The 18,875-nt window shown below is 29.9% G+C and overlaps 2 protein-coding genes across 2 annotated transcripts; both read right to left on the bottom strand.

Moving 5' to 3' along the window:
* Positions 1-6,833: 6,833 nt before the first annotated feature.
* LOC126676627 (serine/threonine-protein kinase Nek6-like) lies at positions 6,834-11,902 on the bottom strand. The gene is made up of 13 exons (XM_050370862.2): positions 11,542-11,902; positions 11,142-11,208; positions 10,361-10,426; positions 10,181-10,227; positions 9,575-9,620; positions 9,403-9,483; positions 9,281-9,323; positions 9,132-9,181; positions 8,664-8,745; positions 8,540-8,589; positions 8,354-8,427; positions 8,218-8,269; positions 6,834-8,132 (listed from the first exon to the last, which is right to left on the bottom strand). Exons 1-13 carry the CDS (start codon positions 11,658-11,660, stop codon positions 7,008-7,010), a joined length of 1,902 nt encoding a protein of 633 aa, XP_050226819.1. The 5' UTR covers positions 11,661-11,902; the 3' UTR covers positions 6,834-7,007.
* Positions 11,903-15,972: 4,070 nt separating this feature from the next.
* LOC126676629 (chaperone protein dnaJ 6-like) lies at positions 15,973-18,464 on the bottom strand. Its single transcript, XM_050370863.2, has 8 exons — positions 18,119-18,464; positions 17,541-17,639; positions 17,350-17,451; positions 17,064-17,123; positions 16,856-16,962; positions 16,694-16,776; positions 16,448-16,538; positions 15,973-16,359 (listed from the first exon to the last, which is right to left on the bottom strand). Exons 1-8 carry the CDS (start codon positions 18,275-18,277, stop codon positions 16,152-16,154), a joined length of 909 nt encoding a protein of 302 aa, XP_050226820.1. The 5' UTR covers positions 18,278-18,464; the 3' UTR covers positions 15,973-16,151.
* Between the last annotated feature and the right edge of the window lie 411 nt (positions 18,465-18,875).

Raw genomic sequence — 18,875 nt, 5'->3', positions numbered from 1 at the left:
GAAAAAGTTAATATTAATCTCCAAAATAATAAGCATTTTCCAAATAAATGAGTTGCTTCTTAACTTTATAAAAAAAATAAAAATCAATCATGACAAGTTTCATGTATTATTATTTCATTGTTATTTAATTTTTATATAAACAAAATTATAAAATGAATAAAAAATTAATACTTACAAAAAAATGTCAAAATTATATCATACTATTTGTTAGTAATTACTATAAAAGGTATTATATAAGAGTAATAATATTAAATAACATTTTTATCAAAAAACATTTAAAATTTATTATAATTAACTCAATAGTTTTGATAGAGACGATTAAAATTATTATATAGTAATAAATAAAACTCAATAAAATATACAAAAAATGTCAAATCTGATAAAACCTTTATAAAATTATGAAAGCATTTTTCACAAACAGTGAAATTAATGAAATATTTATGAATAGAACTATATATCTATTAAAACAAATTGTTGACATGAATTAAAAATCTTAAATGAGTATAATATTGTAAAACTAAATAAAATCAATTACAATAAATTTCAAAAATTGAATAAAAATTGCATATGGTTTTTATTAAATTCTATTTAAATTTTAATATCTAATTACATTATTAATTTTAGTGATTTTAAATTATATTGAAATTCGTAATATAGGTATTATATTTTTCTTATAAATTTTTAAAAAAGGATATACTTTTGAAATTTATATATCTATTTTTTTTTAAAAAAAAGCTTAACGGTAAAATTGAATTTTATTTTTGATAATCATATTCTCTAATTAAATTAAAAAGATACAAATACTAATATATTTTTCCATGAAATTTTATATTGCAAAATTAGGAAGCGCACCCAAACATTTCAACTAAGTTGATATTTTTTTAATGTATACACCATTTTTTTTACTATTAATACATAAGAGAGATTCTTAGGTATACTCAGTCTACTACGTTATCCGTGAACTAGTCTAGCATATTATAACACGTCATTAAAATGGTGGCATTATTGTAATTTTGTTTATTACATTTTTATACTTTTGATTAGTAAAATTACGATAGTGTTATTATTTTAATAATATATCATAATATGATAAATTTAGTGCATAAATAATATGGTGGATTGTATCTATCTAAAAATTTCTCTGATAAATAAAACTAGCGTTGAAAAATTCAATTACAAAGCACAAAGAAAAAACGATAACCTAGGAAAAGAATTTCTGTGATTACAACTACCAACTATAAAGGAAACCCATCTTTAAGTTGACTTGGAAACCACAAGCAATCTTAAAGGTTGATTGTTTACTTACATTGAAGGATGTGGCACTATGTATTTGATGTTTAATATGAGTCATTTTGGCCTCTGTATTTTGCTTTTCATAGACTAATGGAGAAATTTTGTCTAGTCTTTACTTTGGAGTCAATTTTTCTCATATTAATTTTAACAATTTAAAATAAAAAGATACAACAATTTTTTTAAAAATAAAAAATATGAACGCTAAAATATATATTAGGCTTAGTCACCAAAAAAATCTCCACTTTTAGCCCCTTTTCAGTTGCACCCTGACGTTGCAATTTTGTCAGCTGCACCCTAATTCGCACCTTTGGGTTTCAATTTCACTCTCAAAATCAAATTGGACTCTTTTTCACTCGGGAAAAATTCATAAAAACCCTTATAGAGTACTCGTTTGAACTCTTTTCCACACAAAAAGTTGAAAATGGATGATTTATTTTAATTTTTTCCAAATGGAAAAGAGAACAATTTAGTATTTGAGGGTGGAATTGAAAACCAAAGGTGCTAATTAGGATGCAGCTGACAAAATTGCAACGTCGGAGATTTGAAAAGGGGCTAAAAGGTGAGGGATTTTTTTTGGTGATTAAGCCTATATATTACCATATCATCATTTCGATATTCCAAAATTAAAAAGTTGTTCATTATTTTGAATTGTAAAAAAAATAATAGTTAGTATTTAAAAAACTAAACTTTTAAATTCATATATTTATTTAAAATTAAGTTTGATGGTAAAATTGAATTTTGATAATTATACTCTCTAATTAAATTAAATAATACAAATAGATACAAATACTAGTTAAGATATGAAATAGTTTATTAATAAACAATTACCCTTAAAAGATTAGGAAGCAAGTCGTGAATAAGTTGGAAAGTGATAGTAATTTTTCTAATAAGTAATGGGGCTATCATCCACAACAATTTTAAAGGTTGATTGTTTACTTACATTTGAGGATGTGGCACTATGTAATGAACAACTTTGTATGTTGCTTTTGGAGTAAATGCTTCTCATATTAATTTTCACAATTTAAAATAGAAAATACGACACTTGTAAAAAAAATAAAAAAATTAACTCTACCATGTCACTGTTTTGATATTCCCACAATGAAAAGTTGTTCATTATTTTGAATTGTAAAAAAAAATCGTATTTTAAATCGTTAAAATTAGAAGTTTGCAATAAGTAAACTATTTATTCAAGAGTTTGCTAATAATTCCTAATTCTAAGATGAAATGTCCCTTCGAACAAAGAATTGAAATAGCCTACCTTAAATTGATAGGAGAAAAATGTAACTAATTATGACCTGAAGTTATTATCAACAAAAAAAATTAGCACTTGAAGCTTAATTAAGTTAAACATCACAATATTCATCAGAAAAAAGTTTAACATCACAATACAATGGACAGGCCCGGCCTTAGGCATAGGCCACTAAGGCCTATGTCTAGGGCCTCAAGTTTTTAAGGGCCCCATTTTAGATGGGGTTCTTTAAAAAAAAAAATATATTAAATTATTTATATGTTTATTGGGTTTTTTTTAGTGATAAGTGTTAGAAAATTTATTTAAAAATTAATTATATATTTAAATAATTAGGATGTTAAATTAAAAAGGCCCTATATTCCTACAAGATCTTATTAAAAATATTAAGCTATTTAAAATATAAAATGATCATTGGTTCTTTTAAAAATAGGTGTTGTAATTTTTATTTTAAATATTAATTGGAACCATTTATAATCAGTGTGCCAATAAAAGTAATATATAATTTATATATTTTTAACCGTATAGAGATGATCTCTCTTTATTTATTTACTTATTAAAAAATATATATTATATTCTTTTATTGATAAATAGATATTTTTTTAATTGTTTAAAAAAATAACGATTTTTAAAATATATCAAAAATTCACTAAAAATCTACTAACGATTCAATAAGTCTACCAATGATCTACTAAAAGCGTAATTTTATAAGAAAAAATAGTGAAATGTCATTTTTTATATAAAAAAAGATAAAGCAAGCGTATATTTAAAAATGTTAAAACAACCCGCCTAGGGCCTCATTTCATCTAAGGCCGGCCCTGACAATGGATTAGTCAAAAATTAACAATCAAAGCAACTCCTAAATTAAAAAGCAATATAGAAGAAGAGAATAAACCAATTACTTTCTTACATTACTCAGCAAGTCTTTCTTCATGAATATAATTTTTCTTGCTTTTTCAGCGTATGAGATTCATAAAATAAACTTTTTATATTTTTAGCGATTTAAACACGTTATTTTATAGTTGGCACTCCACGATCTCATATTTTACTTTTTGATACTTATGGCCTAAAAGTTTTTTTTCTTTGTCACATGCCGTTTTTGAAAGTTTTTAATACTTACTATGACATCCGACAATAACGTTAGACTGTAAAATGCCAACTATTAAACATGTTGATCTAATGGTTAAAGTAGTTTATTATATACAAGTATCCGCATGCATATGAAATGTGTAAATTTAATCATTATCCAATAGCTAATAGTACTAATTATTAGTTAATAGGGGAGGTTTTACACTTATAAACTCATTTATATTTATATTTTTTAATAATATGGAATTATCTTTAACTGAATCAGTGGAATGCCAACTTTCAAATGTGGTATCTAAATCTCTTAAAAAATTGGTAATTATTTGAAAATAATTTTAATTATTGGTTTTTTGATGTTCTTATTATTAAGAAGAGAGAAGAGAAGATTGTTATTTAGAAAGCAGCGAACAATTCAACAACTGTTATGCAACATAACCCGGACTCATCATAGTTTCATGCTACCAGCCAACATCAAAAATAATTAGTGGTAATTAAATTTCAACCTATTCCACAATATGTTCCAAATTTTGAGTCTAAATCCCTAATTAGGTTTAAGGGTAATTTGATCATAAATTATGAAAATAATTGTAATGAATATGCAAAACTTACTTATTAAAAGGAGGTACAGAGATTCTGGTTTAATAGATTTCTCCAAAAATCATTTGACAAAAATGATAATAGCAATAATAAGGATATGTTTAATTTATATTGGTAATGATTAATTACATGCTAATAGTATCTATAGTTTCCACATTGCAAGGTAGAATGTCAAAGGGTGAGGTGAGTGGTATCGTCATGCTCCTAAAGAACAGAAGACACATATAAATTGCTTGCTATTCGCGGATGTCGGATGGAAAAATTCTTATGTAAACTCAGTTTACCACGTCATTCGTAAACTAAATCCATATCACAAAATGACATTTCAATAAAATGATGGTAGTATTGTAAATTCGCCTTTTACTTATTTACATATGTGGATAGTAATATTACAAGATTGCCATTATTTTAATAACGTATCATTTTATGATAGGTGTAGTTCACGGACGACGTGATGGACTGAATTTACTTAATAATTTTTCGGAAAGAAATTAGCATCAACTATAATCACTCCTTATTAACTTGCTTCTTAATTAACTTTATTTGGAATGTCCCACTTCATGTAGGACCCAATTTAAGTATTTTTGTTTCCCTTTTTAACAATAGCATCAAAATATTCATATAGGAACACAATATCCATATCACTGAATTATATTTATTAATGGCGGAATTAAAAAAATGAGAAAAATAACTACTGAAAACCGAAACAAGATTGTTAAAAAGCATAATTTTAGGATATAAAAGAATAACTAAAAATAATGAATGACTGGTAGTATTGATGATCGGCGCTAGGAGAACGGTTGCTCAATGCTCATCCTACTTTCCCTTGCCTTCACCACATATGAAGACAGCTCTCGTTATTCTTGAATTATATTCTCTATTTAATTGTTTTAAAATTTTAATTTATATTTCACTTATTTTTAAATTTATGTTCAATAATTATATTTTCTCGTTAATTTTTAATAATATATCACCTCATTCGGGAGCTCATTTGGAGGCATATAAACCAGTTTTGAATCTTATTAAACTCATAAAAAATTTCAATTTTTTTATTGAACTCATTACAATTTCAAAAGATTCATATCATTGTCACAGATTCAATTAAAATTTTATGAGTTCAATAAGTTTATACATCATTGAATACAATCAAAGTATTAAATAAAAAATATTACAGTCAAAAGATATTTATGTTAGGAACAATTAAAGTATTAAATAAAAATTTAGAGACGATTGAAGTACAAATTAAATTTATAAACAGTTCTATGCGAGAAGAGAGTTTTAAGGGCAGTTACTATTATAGACAACCCTCTAATAATTAATATACATGTTGGATTAAAATTTTATTAATTATTAGAATTATTAATTTATTGTATACTTTATAAGATGTAATATTGAAATTGGTTTCTTAAAATTTGATTAATTATTAAATTTATTAATTTATTGAGTATTAATTATTAGAGGGTGTACTGTGATTACCTATCCATGTGCCCTTTTTTTTGTACAAAGTACACTATGATTCTGAATGGGTCCTAGTTATAAAATGACATTTTTAGATGTTTTATCTTATTCAAGCGAGATAGATTTTTTTGAAAAGTAAAGCTCTAACTTTAAATTTTAAATTGTTAATTTGACGTGATAATTAATTATCTCGGTTAATTTGGATGTATATTAAGTTTGAAATAATTGAGTTATTTTGTTCCACTAACTAAATACAACTAATCCTTGGAAATAGTTGATGGTACTAAAATAATTTCAATGGAACAAAAGCAAATGTTGAAGCAATAACCAAAAGAATTTTCACCACAAAATCCAACAAGGTCATGCATTTTCGTGCAATTCTTCACCACACATCTAAAATTAACCATTTTTGTTTATCCAAAATTAGCCACTATTATTTCCTATAAATCCCTAATTACTACAACCATTTTCTTCAGACCTGCAAGAATAAAGAAAATAAAAACTTCAAAATATTTCTTTTTTTTAACTAAACAATAAAAGAAATAAAAACCCTTTCTTCATCTGCAAGGCAGGTCTGAGCAGCTATTATAATTTAACATCATGGACATGAAGAAGATGTACTCCGTCGTCCTGGTTGTCGCCGCCTCCATGAGCGCAGCCTTGGCCGTCGGTACCGCCGAGGCTCCAGGTGCTGCCGCCCCAGCTCCGAGCGGGGCTGCCATGACCGCCCCGGTTGTTGGTTCCCTTGTGGGGGCTTCCCTTGTGTCCTTCTTTGCTTATTATTTGCAGTAAGCTTATCTTTGACAAATGGAAAAGGAGCAGAACAAGATAGATTAATATTGTGGAATAGAATTATATTTTTTCTTGAAGGAGGGGAATTAAAAAAAAAAACAGATTATGATTGTGTACCTGTTTGTTTGATTTCTTGGATTTTTTTCTCTTGTATTTTGATTTCTCTTTTTTTGTTTGATTATAATATGTATTGGTAGATTATACTTCCCAATAAAGTGATACACAATATATTTCCGTTATGAACTATATATTGATTGTTTAAATATTAAATTTGAACCAATAACCATGAACTGACCAAATTAGAAAATATGATTGAATAATATTATTAATGTAAATATTAAACATGACAAAGATGAGAGCATCATCAAAACTATCAGTGGATGGAACAATCTGTAAATTACATTGATAAGTTATACTCTTCAATCAAACAACACTCAGAAAAAATTAATTTTATGTCAACACAATTTAGTAAATACATATTTTCAATTTAGTAAAATATATAGTATTGCTATTAAATAAAATAATCACCTCAAATTTAGGTCCCTCCATTAAATTTATGTTGTGTCATCAGACTTTTTGTTAACCAAATTGCTGTTTCTCTGGACGAGACGACTTCTTCTCCGAATGGTTTCAGCACGCCGGCGAGCTCATCGATTTTGTCTTGTCTGAGTAGCCGTGCGCATAACTCAAGCAGAGACTCGAGAGCATCAGCTCGTTGCTGACCAGGGTTCTCCCATTCACTCTTGGTTTCACCTCCATTCAGTGCCGCGAGTGTATTAAGCAACGCAATGTGACTTCCTGCCTGTATCGTTCTATAAGAGTCATCTTTCTCGGTTTCCATGGCGGAGTTATTCGTATCTGGTTTCGCTCCACCTTCGTCTTTACATGAAACTGATGGTAGTATATCATTACTTTCATTCGATAAGTAGTCCAAAGGTACCTCTTCTGTATAGATATCGGGGCTTTCTGGTTTTTGTGAACTACATTCTGGCTCAACAAATGGTTCATTTATAGCTTCGGGCAAGCCTTTATCAAAGGATGTAGGCACTTCCAGCATCCTGCTATTCTCTGTTGTAGAACCGTCGCCCTCTATTTGAGCTTCTTCAATGACTTTCTGGTTGCACAGAGCTTGTTGATCCATTGTGGTAACAATTTTTGCGTCTACCTCTTGATATTGCTCAGATGTCGGCTCTGTTTCGGGCTGATGAGCCGGTATGCTTTCCAGAATAAACTCAAGTTCAGCGCCATCCTTCTGAGCTGGAGGGGTAGAATCAGGTTGCTTGTCTCCATTACAAATGCTAGTTTCAGAATCAGTGGAACTGTCTTTCGGACCAGTCATAGAATCCGAAGTTTCCACAGTATAGCTCGTCGGATCAACCCTTTTCGTCTCAAGGTTGTCTTCCGCACTGGACGTTGATGCGCGAATGTCAACATGAGATACGACGTTTCCCTCATATGGTCGATCGTTTTCCAGCTGGTTTTGTGGCCAGACTTCCCTGTCTGTGTTGTCATTGCTACCTCTAGGTTTTCCAGACAAGGATTTTCTCCTTGTTTTCTCCTTTGAATTGTCAGTGGGCTTTACGGGAAGATACACAGAAGAAGTATTACGGCAACGAAGTAGATATATCTGCAAATGAGGATGCCTTAACAGTTCTGCAGCCTACAAGTGAAGGTATAAATGTATAAGATTAAAACATGGTGTTGAAATCAATAACTATAAACTACGACGTCAGTCAAAACTCAACTGTAGGTCTGTGCTCCGGGTTCTTCCTTAGCATACTCTTGATAATTTGTTTCCTGTGACGTAACGTAAATCTATCGGGCTTAATTGAATGGGAATTAAGATCTCACAGCATCTGCAATTTGGGAAAAAGCACTTACAGTGAAGCAGAATACACTATTGGGAGAGGAGAAATGGAGGATCTGTTTATTTTGTTGATTAGTCCAGCCATGTCCTATAAAAGTGATTTATTTAATCATCACGCTTGAAAATCAAACTGAATGAAATAATTTCTTTACTGGTATCTAAACGGTAACCCTACATATAAAAGACGGGCTTATACTCACAGGAGCCCTAAATGCAGGGTGATGTGCAGCAATTTCAAACATACAGCAACCTGAAACAGCAGATTGATGTTACTCCTCCAAATAAAGAAGAATTATAAAATGACTAAGATTCCAGATTTCTTACCAAGAGACCATATATCAGATTTATACCCATAAGGTATATCTGCTAGGAGCTCGGGACACATGTAATTAGGAGTGCCAACCACCTAGATGACAAATGAAGCATTAGACAAGAGAAAGATGTGAACGGAGCTTTTAAGAATCTTGAACATAAAGTGTTACAGCAGATGATTGATAGCAGGAGTTAAATCTAGTAGAAATAATAGGCTACGTAGCACGGAAACATAGATGTTGCAATGGAAAACAGCGAGAAGTCATTTTTTACAATAACATGATATAAATATTGAGTTTTGTAGTTTCATAAGCGTTTCCGAAAATGAAAACTAAACTCTGAAACGTAGAACTCAAAAAGTTTCCGTGCAACATAGGTTATAAAAAGAGAGACGAGACAGTTTCAAATCAGGTCAGGGATATAATTTAAGTTGACATAGTAAAATAACGAAAATTATGAAGAAAATGCACTTGTTCGTACCGAAGAAGCAAGGTCTTCTGTTTTGAGAAGCTTTGCAAGTCCAAAGTCACCTGTCAGGCATGCGAAGATGTACACTCTTTAGAACACATAAAGACAAGGAAGCCAAACCTGATGATTTTTTTTAGTTAGCAGTTCTTTTTCCTTCGTACCAAGGCGGACATCATCGTCCTTTGTAAGAAATATATTGGAGCACTGGACATGAATGAGATTATGTCAGAAATAATGGCACTCACAAGCTTCCCTTTATCATAAAAATGAACATATTCTGTACCTTTAGATCTCGGTGAAGGACGCGATTTGAATGCAGATAGTCCACAGCTAGCAGTAACTGAGTCAACCATTTGCAGAGCTTCTGTGGAGTAACACGGCAACCGTGTTGATAAGATGGCAGAAAATTTAAATTAACTTCAAGCCTTCAACTACATCAAAATCCTACAGCTTACCTCCTCTGGAATATAAATGCCCCTAGCCTTCTTTATAATTGCAGCCCTGATCGGAGAAAAGGAGTGAAAATATTTTAAAAGAAATGCTTTTACATTATATTTTAAAAGAAATGCTTTTACATTATATTTTAAAATCTTACCTTATATGATGAGCCTTTTTTTCTTAGAAATGTATATCTAAAATACTCGTGACTAGAAACTTTTACTTTAGATGTCATTTTTTTTTATTAAGATGCACATGTCAAAAGAAAGCTCCATTCCATTCCCTTAATGTTTGTGTCATCAATCAATAGCTATGTTGCTCGGAAACTTGTCGAATTTTATATTTTGGCATTTGATTTCTGTTTTTGGAAATGCTGCCAAAACTCCAAAAACGTATATTTATAATATATTTTATAAAAGATCGTCTTTTGCCATTTTCCATTTCAGTGTTTTCTATTTTAAGTTTTCAACATTTATGTTTCCGTGCAACATCACGTCAATAGTATGGACATCTTAAATAACTTCATTCTATTGTAATTTGAAAGCATGTAAAAAATTCAAGCTAATGAATGATAAAATATATAGTGCATTGCAATCCATTTCAAAGGCATGATCTTTACTTACATATCTCCACCTTCACAGTAAGCCATTACTATGCGTACACAATTTGCCTGCATATGAAAGAGGCGCATAAAAATGGTTTTGCAAGCACAAAAATAACAATAGTTTAGCATTAACAACGATCTTAATACCATTGATTATTCAAATTAAATTGTAAATCTTTTCTTAAGAAATGGTCTTTACCTTGTCCACCCAAGAATCCTTATACTCCACAATATATGGATTATTCAATTTTGCTATTAACTCCATCTGCATCAGAGTAACCATATTTTCTTAAGCAGGTCATGATCATCTCTAATTGAATAAAGAACGTAAAAGTAACTATCGGCTAGACATGCAAAAGGAACACTAATTGAAGTTAGTTTTCCCTTCTAAATAGACATGTCTGAAGATTAACCTCGAAGATACTTAAAACTAGAGTCTAAGACAAGGATATCCATAATCATACTGCAGTAATTCAAGCCTAAATGTGGCACTTGTAATCTACGTCGCACGGAAACTTATAAAATATTATATTTCAACGTTTTATTTCCATATCCAGAAATGCTTCTAAATTTCGGAACTCTAAATTTATAGCCATTAGTGTCTAATTTTGCGTTTCATGCATAGCTTATAACTAGTAATCAACTTCATCATTTTGCATGAAGGAAAGAATTTCAACAATAATCGCGACAAATTTTTCGACAGCAGCAAGAAGCCACAGAAAAGGCAGTGATGCAGAGTTAGTTGACATGAATATTAGAGCAGAAAAATAGAGTATTCATTTCTGCAATCTAATCTATTTAGCATGAGCTGTCATGTTCAGAAACTTGGATTAAAAAATTAAATGTAGATAAGATTAATATAGAAAGAATGATTATAATAAGGCCATGGAAGTATCTACAGACTAAAATCATTAATTAAATCAACAAGGAATTTCCCTTGATTAAAATATAGTAATTAAGAAGAAAACATTGAAAATGACCTCTTGATGAGCTGTACGTTTGAACTTCTCAGTCTGCTTGGCAAGCCGAATCTTCTTCAATACATACCTAACACAAAATCAGAAACAACACAAAATTTCAATTAGTTAGGCAGTTGAAGAAAATGATAGGTATTAGCCTATTACGAACTGACAAATCATCGTGCCGACAACACAGCCATCACCTTACACCTACCACAAGACTGTGAAATCTAAAACTCACAATTAAACTTAATTACTGTAATAACACAAACATTCTTGTAATTAAAGCATGATTAGCAAAATCAATTCAGCTTTCTTGAGTCTATCTCAATACCCAAAAGAATCAATTGAACAACTGAAACATTCCAAGAAGATCCATAAAGAAAAGAAGAAGAATTCAAGAAATGAAGATTTGTGTTACTTTTTATTCTCGGTTTTATGAAGAACAAGAAAAGCAGAACCAAAAGCTCCTCTGCCAATCTGTTCAAGAACTTCATAATCTTCCATCTTGGACTTTGCTTCACCATTATCAGACTCCATGATTAATGGGTTTTGGGTTTAATTGAGTGAGTAATTGAAAGGGTGTGTGATGGTGATGATGAGAGGAATGAATTGGTTGGGTTGGAGTATAAAGAAAGAAGAGTGGAGAAAAAAGTTAGAGTAAAGCTACATTCCACAATTATGAGCACAACTTTGTAGAGAGAGAGGTGAAAGGACTGAGTCAAGTAAAATTGACACTCATTTTACATCACTAATCAAACCCTTTCTCACTTACCAAAACCTTACAGACACACATTGGGGTAATATATAGGCAAAACATGTATTTCAATCCCTGTATTATTATATTTTTTTGAATTGAATCTCTCTACTTTTATTTATTCAAATTGACTCCTGTATTTCCTAATTTTGTGGAAATTTAGGTCTCTCTAGCTCAGAAATAAAGTACGTGTACTCCATGTGTCGTTAGTGCTACTAGAATAACTTTTTTATTTGTTTTTCTATATTAAGAGTGAATCTCTGCAATTTTATTTTTGTTGAAAATAAATTTATCAATCGGTTTTTTTCCTGACTTGACAATGTTAACACTTTTTATAATAGAGGAATCAAATATATATAACGGAGGAACCCAATTCAAAAAAATGAGATCATATAGAAATTTAAATATGTGTTTTGCCTAATTTATATTTACTATTCTCAAACAGTTTTTTCAAATTCGGATTGAATGAATGTCTCTGTTTAATCCCTTAAAAGACTTTAAAATATTAATTGCATATTAAAACATAACGTTTCACCTTTTTAGTGATTCAATCTCATTTTTTAAAATGTTATCATCGTTTTAGAACAATAAGATTTTAGAGCATTCAATGTGTAGTCAATTATCAGTTTATTAAGATTTATTGAAATAATATTCAATGTGGAAAATCAATGAAAACAGAAGAACAATTAATTTTAGAGCATTCAATGTGTAGTATGTAGTGGAAAATCAAGAGTTTACTACTTAGAGGAGTTAGTTTTCATAAGTGTCAATCAAAGTGTAAGATGTTAAAATTAAATTTTGTAAGTATCAACCATTTCAGAATTTGATAATTTGCTATTTATTTAAATTTTTAAAAAAGATTGCTTGCATCTACAGTTTTATTGAGAGTGGAAATGATAGATGACACACTCATAGTCAAGGAGAATGTTTCATACCATCTTGTTGTGATGTCACAAATAACATTATTGATCCATACATTAAATTGGTAAAACAAAAGAAAATTGAAATAATTTTTGAAGTATTAATTTTTTGGTAATTTCGTTTTCAAAGTAGCAATTTTGAAAATAATTTCTCAAAGATGTAATTTGTAACATTTTCAGAAAATTAATCATGAAAAACAAGTTGAAAAAGGTTACAAATTAATAAATAAAAAGCTGCCAGAAGGGATTTGTAAAATAATCAAGTTGGTGTATTTTTGGCTTTAATGATATCACCAATGTCTTCAACTTTTGTTTATGAGAAAAATGATGGAATAATAAATTATCATATTTTGCATCTTTGGGTATAATCATGAAGTTCTAAAATGCTTTTCAATTGGGGCCACAATTAAATTCCAGTTAATAATTAAATTAGAATATGTGTTTATTTTAACAAAGGTTTGTTTTTCCTCTAAACTTGGTAAAAATAATTAATTAAAGATAATCTTATGATTTAAAAAAATACCATGAATTTGACTTTCAGACTCATTTTACCCCTTCAAATGAATTACTAAAACAATAATTAAAATTTTATATACAAATTAGAGTGAATTTAGATATATTAATAGATAATTTAAAACTAAAGGGTTAAAACGAATCAAATGTCAAAATCAAAGTTTTTTTTAATCCATGAAATTAACCGACTTGATTTTTTATGCCAAATTAAAAATAAAATAAACCTTTTTCGGTTTCTATTTCAAACAATTAAATCAACATTTCAGTAATTACCAGCTGAAAATGTTATACTGTAGATTACAACATTCAGCCAAAAAAACTATAATTATCTTCAATTAAAATATTATATATGAAGATTTTTCAATTAAAGTGTGTTAATGGTCGGCAGATATGATTAGTATTTAATCCTAAGTTGTGGCCAGACTCTCGTCTCTGACTCTTGGGTGCTGTGGTTGGGCTTTGATCGTCGATGGACCCATCTGAAAGTACTATACTATGGTAGTGGTTGGGGGTGCTCAAGAACCGACGAAATTAAAAATACCGAATCAGAACTAATAAATTTGATTCAGTTTTTTTTTGTCAAATGCTAAATATTCAGTTCAATTTAATTTAAAATTATAATAAAATTTTGAAAACCTGATTCAATTCAATTTTGACAAAAAAAATCCATTAAATTTTAACATAAACGAAACAAAAATAATCGAATAAAAAAACCGAGTGATCCAACCAGTCCGATTTTAAAAAAAATAAACTTTTTTAAAATTTCAGTTCGGCTCGATTTTATAAAAAAATAAAAACATCAGCTCGGTTCGATTTGAAGCGAATGTACAGCTCTAGTAGTGGTTTGGGCTCAGCTATTCGAACAAAAACTAATCAATATGACTAAAAATAAATTAATTAAATTATTTTATTTTATAAATCATAATGACCGAATTATTAATTTTAACTAAAATCAATTTTAATTAAATAATTAAAAATACAAAATTAAACCGATTAAACTAGTAAGTTAATTTATATAAACCGACCAAAATATGGAGGGTAAAAATAAAAACCGAATAGAACTATAAATTCTTGGACATAAATTTAACCAAATAATTAAAACTCTTGACCCTAATCGAATATTAAAATTAATTAATTAATCAAATTAATTAAACTAACCGACTCCTTTGTTGACCCTAGTGGTGGGTAGGTTGCATTGCATAGCACAATAGTTGTGAAGTCTCAATAAAAGAAATATAAATGGACCCCTACAAATTGTACATAATTAAGATTTAAAGATGACCCTCTAGTGAGAAAGCAAGAGGTATAATGTCATGATAGTGTGTATGGTGATTTTGTTCCACGTATGATACAACTATTAAATTGCCCCCCGTGCACAAGAGAAAATAAAATTTGATACCAACTAAATCAATCAAAATCACCATCTAAATCTAAATATATAAAAGCAAAATACTATATATTATATCTTTGAGGTTGAAATTGGACCCTACAACTTGAGCTGCACCAAGTGGTACCCTATGTCTTTGCTCAACATTTCAAGCAAAGAAAAAAGGATCGTTTGGTAGCATCCTGGCTGTAGACTGTGTGATACGTCTAATTATGTGTAGGCCAAACCCATCTTTAAATCCATGCTTTCAAAATTTTGTTTATATGGTGTATGTATTTAATTTGTTTAAAAATGTGTACATTTGTAAAAATTTTTTGTTTTTTTTAAAGGAGTGCGCATTACACTCGCCGTGAAATATGCATGAAATCAAATTAAAACATCCACCAAACTTGACATGAAATGTGCCACATTATTAAATTTTAAGAGGGATCAAATAAATAAAAATTTATAAATACATGGATCTATTGAATAAAAATTATAAAGGATAAGATAAATATAAATTTTAAAAATATAGGTCATTTTGCCATTTTCAACGTGAAAGTTGCTAATCACTTAACAATGGTTGGCACACTCATAATTTATATCCATAAAAGGACCTATTAAACAAATAACACAAATTGTACGATGACAATTTAAAAAATCAAATAAAAAATTAAAAATACAAAGGTCTTTTGATGGATGAAGCCTTATATCTATATCATTCCATATATACTACGCAGGCAAATTATTTATTGTTGGCCAACTTTGTCCCCGTCTAATGTTCAACGGAATGAAATTTCCTCAATTTCAAATGAACTTAACGGTTCATGTTCAACAAATTTACACCATTTATTACAAAATGAATGAATGATGTGTGTTCAACAAAAATGGTTGATCGGTCTATATACAATTATGGGTGTATATTCAGTTTGAACATCGATTAAAAAATTTAATATCTTAAATCAAATCTATACATGTTCATAAAAAATTAATATTTTAAACCTAAAGCAATCAAACCATTCGGTTCCAAAAAAAAAAGTTAACTTGTTTCATTTAATCTGGTTTGCCCCACAGTTAAACCAGAGTTTTGTTTGCTTTCAAAAGCAAACCAAAAAATTGATTTTTTAATCTCAAGCTGAATCAACCCAAATTTGTCATTTCGTTCCAATTTAATTCAATTTTTAATAATGAATTTTCTCCTCAGGCATATCCTATTGCTAGAGTTAAAGTTTGTCACATTATGCATCCCAAATTGAGGCCAGGAAAGTGAATCTAACTGAAATTGGAGAAGTAACATTCGAAGCCTCCAACTGGAGCTTGTTTTAGATTCAAAAAGGGAAACATATCCAGAACATTGAGACCAAAGAGACAATTACACATAATTAGCAATAACAGTTTGATAACAAAGTGCACATGGAACTGAAGCTTGTACACAATCCGAGTCACCCTAAAGCCAGTATCATCCGAATGTCAAACTACTTTACCTTTGATTTTTTCGAAGAGGATCGTCTCTTGATTTTCTTCTGTATGGCTTCAAATTCTTCTTCCGATGGTTCAGGATTTGCACTACTGCCACCATATTTAGAAATCAGAGTTGAAAACATGGAATCAAGGCGGTCTTTCCTCTCACTTTGGCGCTGAGATATGATAGCAAGTAAATCTGCTTCCGGTTGTTTATTTGACCTGTCCATAGAATATACATGCTAAGTTATCCATACAATACTTGGCAAAAACATTAGTTAAATAAATAAAGGGCACGCTATAGACTCACTTTGCCTTCCTTTTTAAAGGGCTGCTGGGTTGTTTTGTCATAGATATTTTCTTTGCCCATTTCTTGTAAGCTCTGGATTCTGTTAAGTCACCTATATGAGAGAGCAACCGAGAAGTTAGCATAATAAAAATAATGCAGTTATTCATTACAGTGGCATCAGGTGGCAAAACCTTCAACACAACAATGGCTTCATCCTATCTCCTAACTTTAGTGGCTTTAATCACAAATAAGCTAACATAAACTTACCAGCAGAAATTGCCTCATCCAGGATATCTTTAAAGCGATGCGAATCAATTTTAGGATCAGAACAGATCATTGAGCAGAAGAGCCTGAGAGAAAGTTTTAGAAATCAAATTGCCAAGTCCAGAGAAGAAAAAAAACTACAAGGTAGACATGTTACATGTATACCTATTCATGTTCCCCTCGTACTTCTCATAGAGATCAATCAAATCCTTTTTCTCAGAATCAGATCCCCTATAATTAGCTTCAAACTCTTCAATATCAGCTTCAGTGACCTAAAAAATAGAATGAAGATTGTCACCTTAAGGGAACATATCAACATAATGCATTTGTAATAAATGCAATCAATAAAAGACGCATGGCCAGATATTATAACCTTTTTGTACATGGTTCTGAAAAATTGCCTCAAATTCTCAACAACATCACCAGCTAGATCCTGCTCAACAATAAGGGTTACATAAGAAACAGAACGACTAACGAAAAAGGAAAGCTCAACTCTCAAAGAAAACTTAGATGCATTGACATTTCTTCAAAATGCAATGAACAAAACATAAATCATATGTTATAAATTTCACACAAGAATTCTCATAATAAATCTAGCACTTCAAATGTATTAAGAGGAAGTAAAATTGCGTAGAATGGCTTTGTATGACTGTACTTACAGCGTCATCAACACAACCAGTTTGATCATAGACAGCTCGTTTCTCCTCATCGCCGAGAATTGAAATAACCTTTTGCAATTGCTGAAACTTTTCTTTAGCATCCTATTGAAAGGCCAAAACAACAGGTCATGAGCATATAACATGAGATAATTGCATACATGAGTACAGAATTTAACATTAAGTGAAATTACCTCATCGCCAGGATTTTTATCAGGATGCAGCCGCAAAGCCAACTTATAGTACGCTTTCTTTATTTCCTGCTGAGATGCTGTTCTCTCAACACCAAGAACCTATATGAAGTCGATAGTTATCTCCGCCATAATTTGCAGAGTAATTATACATGCGTGATTATATATGCGCCATGATTAATACGAATATAAGTACACAAGAGCTAAAACTGTATCTTTTTCTTTTTTTGAATTTGCCTTAACACATATCCGAAGGTTTAAGAATATTAAATAATTTTCTATAGACTCTAATCAATGCTTAGCATCATATAAATAAGAAAAAAAATATTATACAACAAACATAAACTTAACATAGATTCGGTCCAATTCGCAAACCTAATCCCAAACTAGACAAATTGAGCCAACAACAATTCAATTAAATAATCAGGTTTAATCAGTTAATCAATTGAAACCTAACTGAATAAACCTAATAACAAACCAAGCTTAGAAGAAGAAAATAATAATAATAGTTTCTCATTTCAAAATTTTAAAGTAAAATAATTAAAAAAATTAGGGTTTGATAGGATGATGATTTGGAATACCTCGTAGAGACTCTTGTTATTAATTGAAGACTGATTGAAATTCTCTTGCTGTTCGTCTTCTTCTTGTTGTTCAAATTCTACTTCTTCTTCTTCTGATTCGACTCCATCATCTTCTTTTTGATGACGAGAAACCCTAGATTTGTTCTTCTTTTTACCCATTTCTAGAGTTCTGTTTTGCTAGAGAATATGAGAAATTGAATTGGAATTAGTGTTGAGTGTTGTGAATATGAGTAAATTTGTTTGCTTTTATATATATATCATCTGAACTCTGAAATTCTTTTTGAGTTCCCGCCTCTTTCCCCAATTTTCCCGCCGTTTTGATGTTGAGGTTTGGATCAACTTTCAGTTTCAGATGATGAATTAGTGTTGTGGATTGGATCTTACCAACATTTGTATCATTCTATTTCTAGGCCCAAAGAAAAATCATTTCTATTTTCTTGGAGGGAAAGGGAATGAGAAGTTAGAAGATAGTTATTCATACATACAACAATTGATAAAATAAAATATTCTAAAATAATAAAAATCTTATCAAAGATTAATAGTTCTAATCATTTATTCCACATGATTTCAAAAAAAATCCTGCTAAACAGTTTCATTTCATTTAATTACTTAATGATCTGAAGTAAATTCATTATTTAAAATCAGAGTGACTAATTTCATAGAAATCCTTGATTGAAATAATAAATTTTGTAATGCACATAAAAATGAGTTAATGATCAGAACTCGATTCTGTTTCAAGAACATATATGTCACCATT

The sequence above is a fragment of the Mercurialis annua genome, linkage group LG4 (genome assembly GCF_937616625.2).
Source record: "Mercurialis annua linkage group LG4, ddMerAnnu1.2, whole genome shotgun sequence".
Lineage (NCBI taxonomy): Eukaryota > Viridiplantae > Streptophyta > Magnoliopsida > Malpighiales > Euphorbiaceae > Mercurialis > Mercurialis annua.
This window is presented reverse-complemented; position numbering and strand designations above follow the sequence as displayed.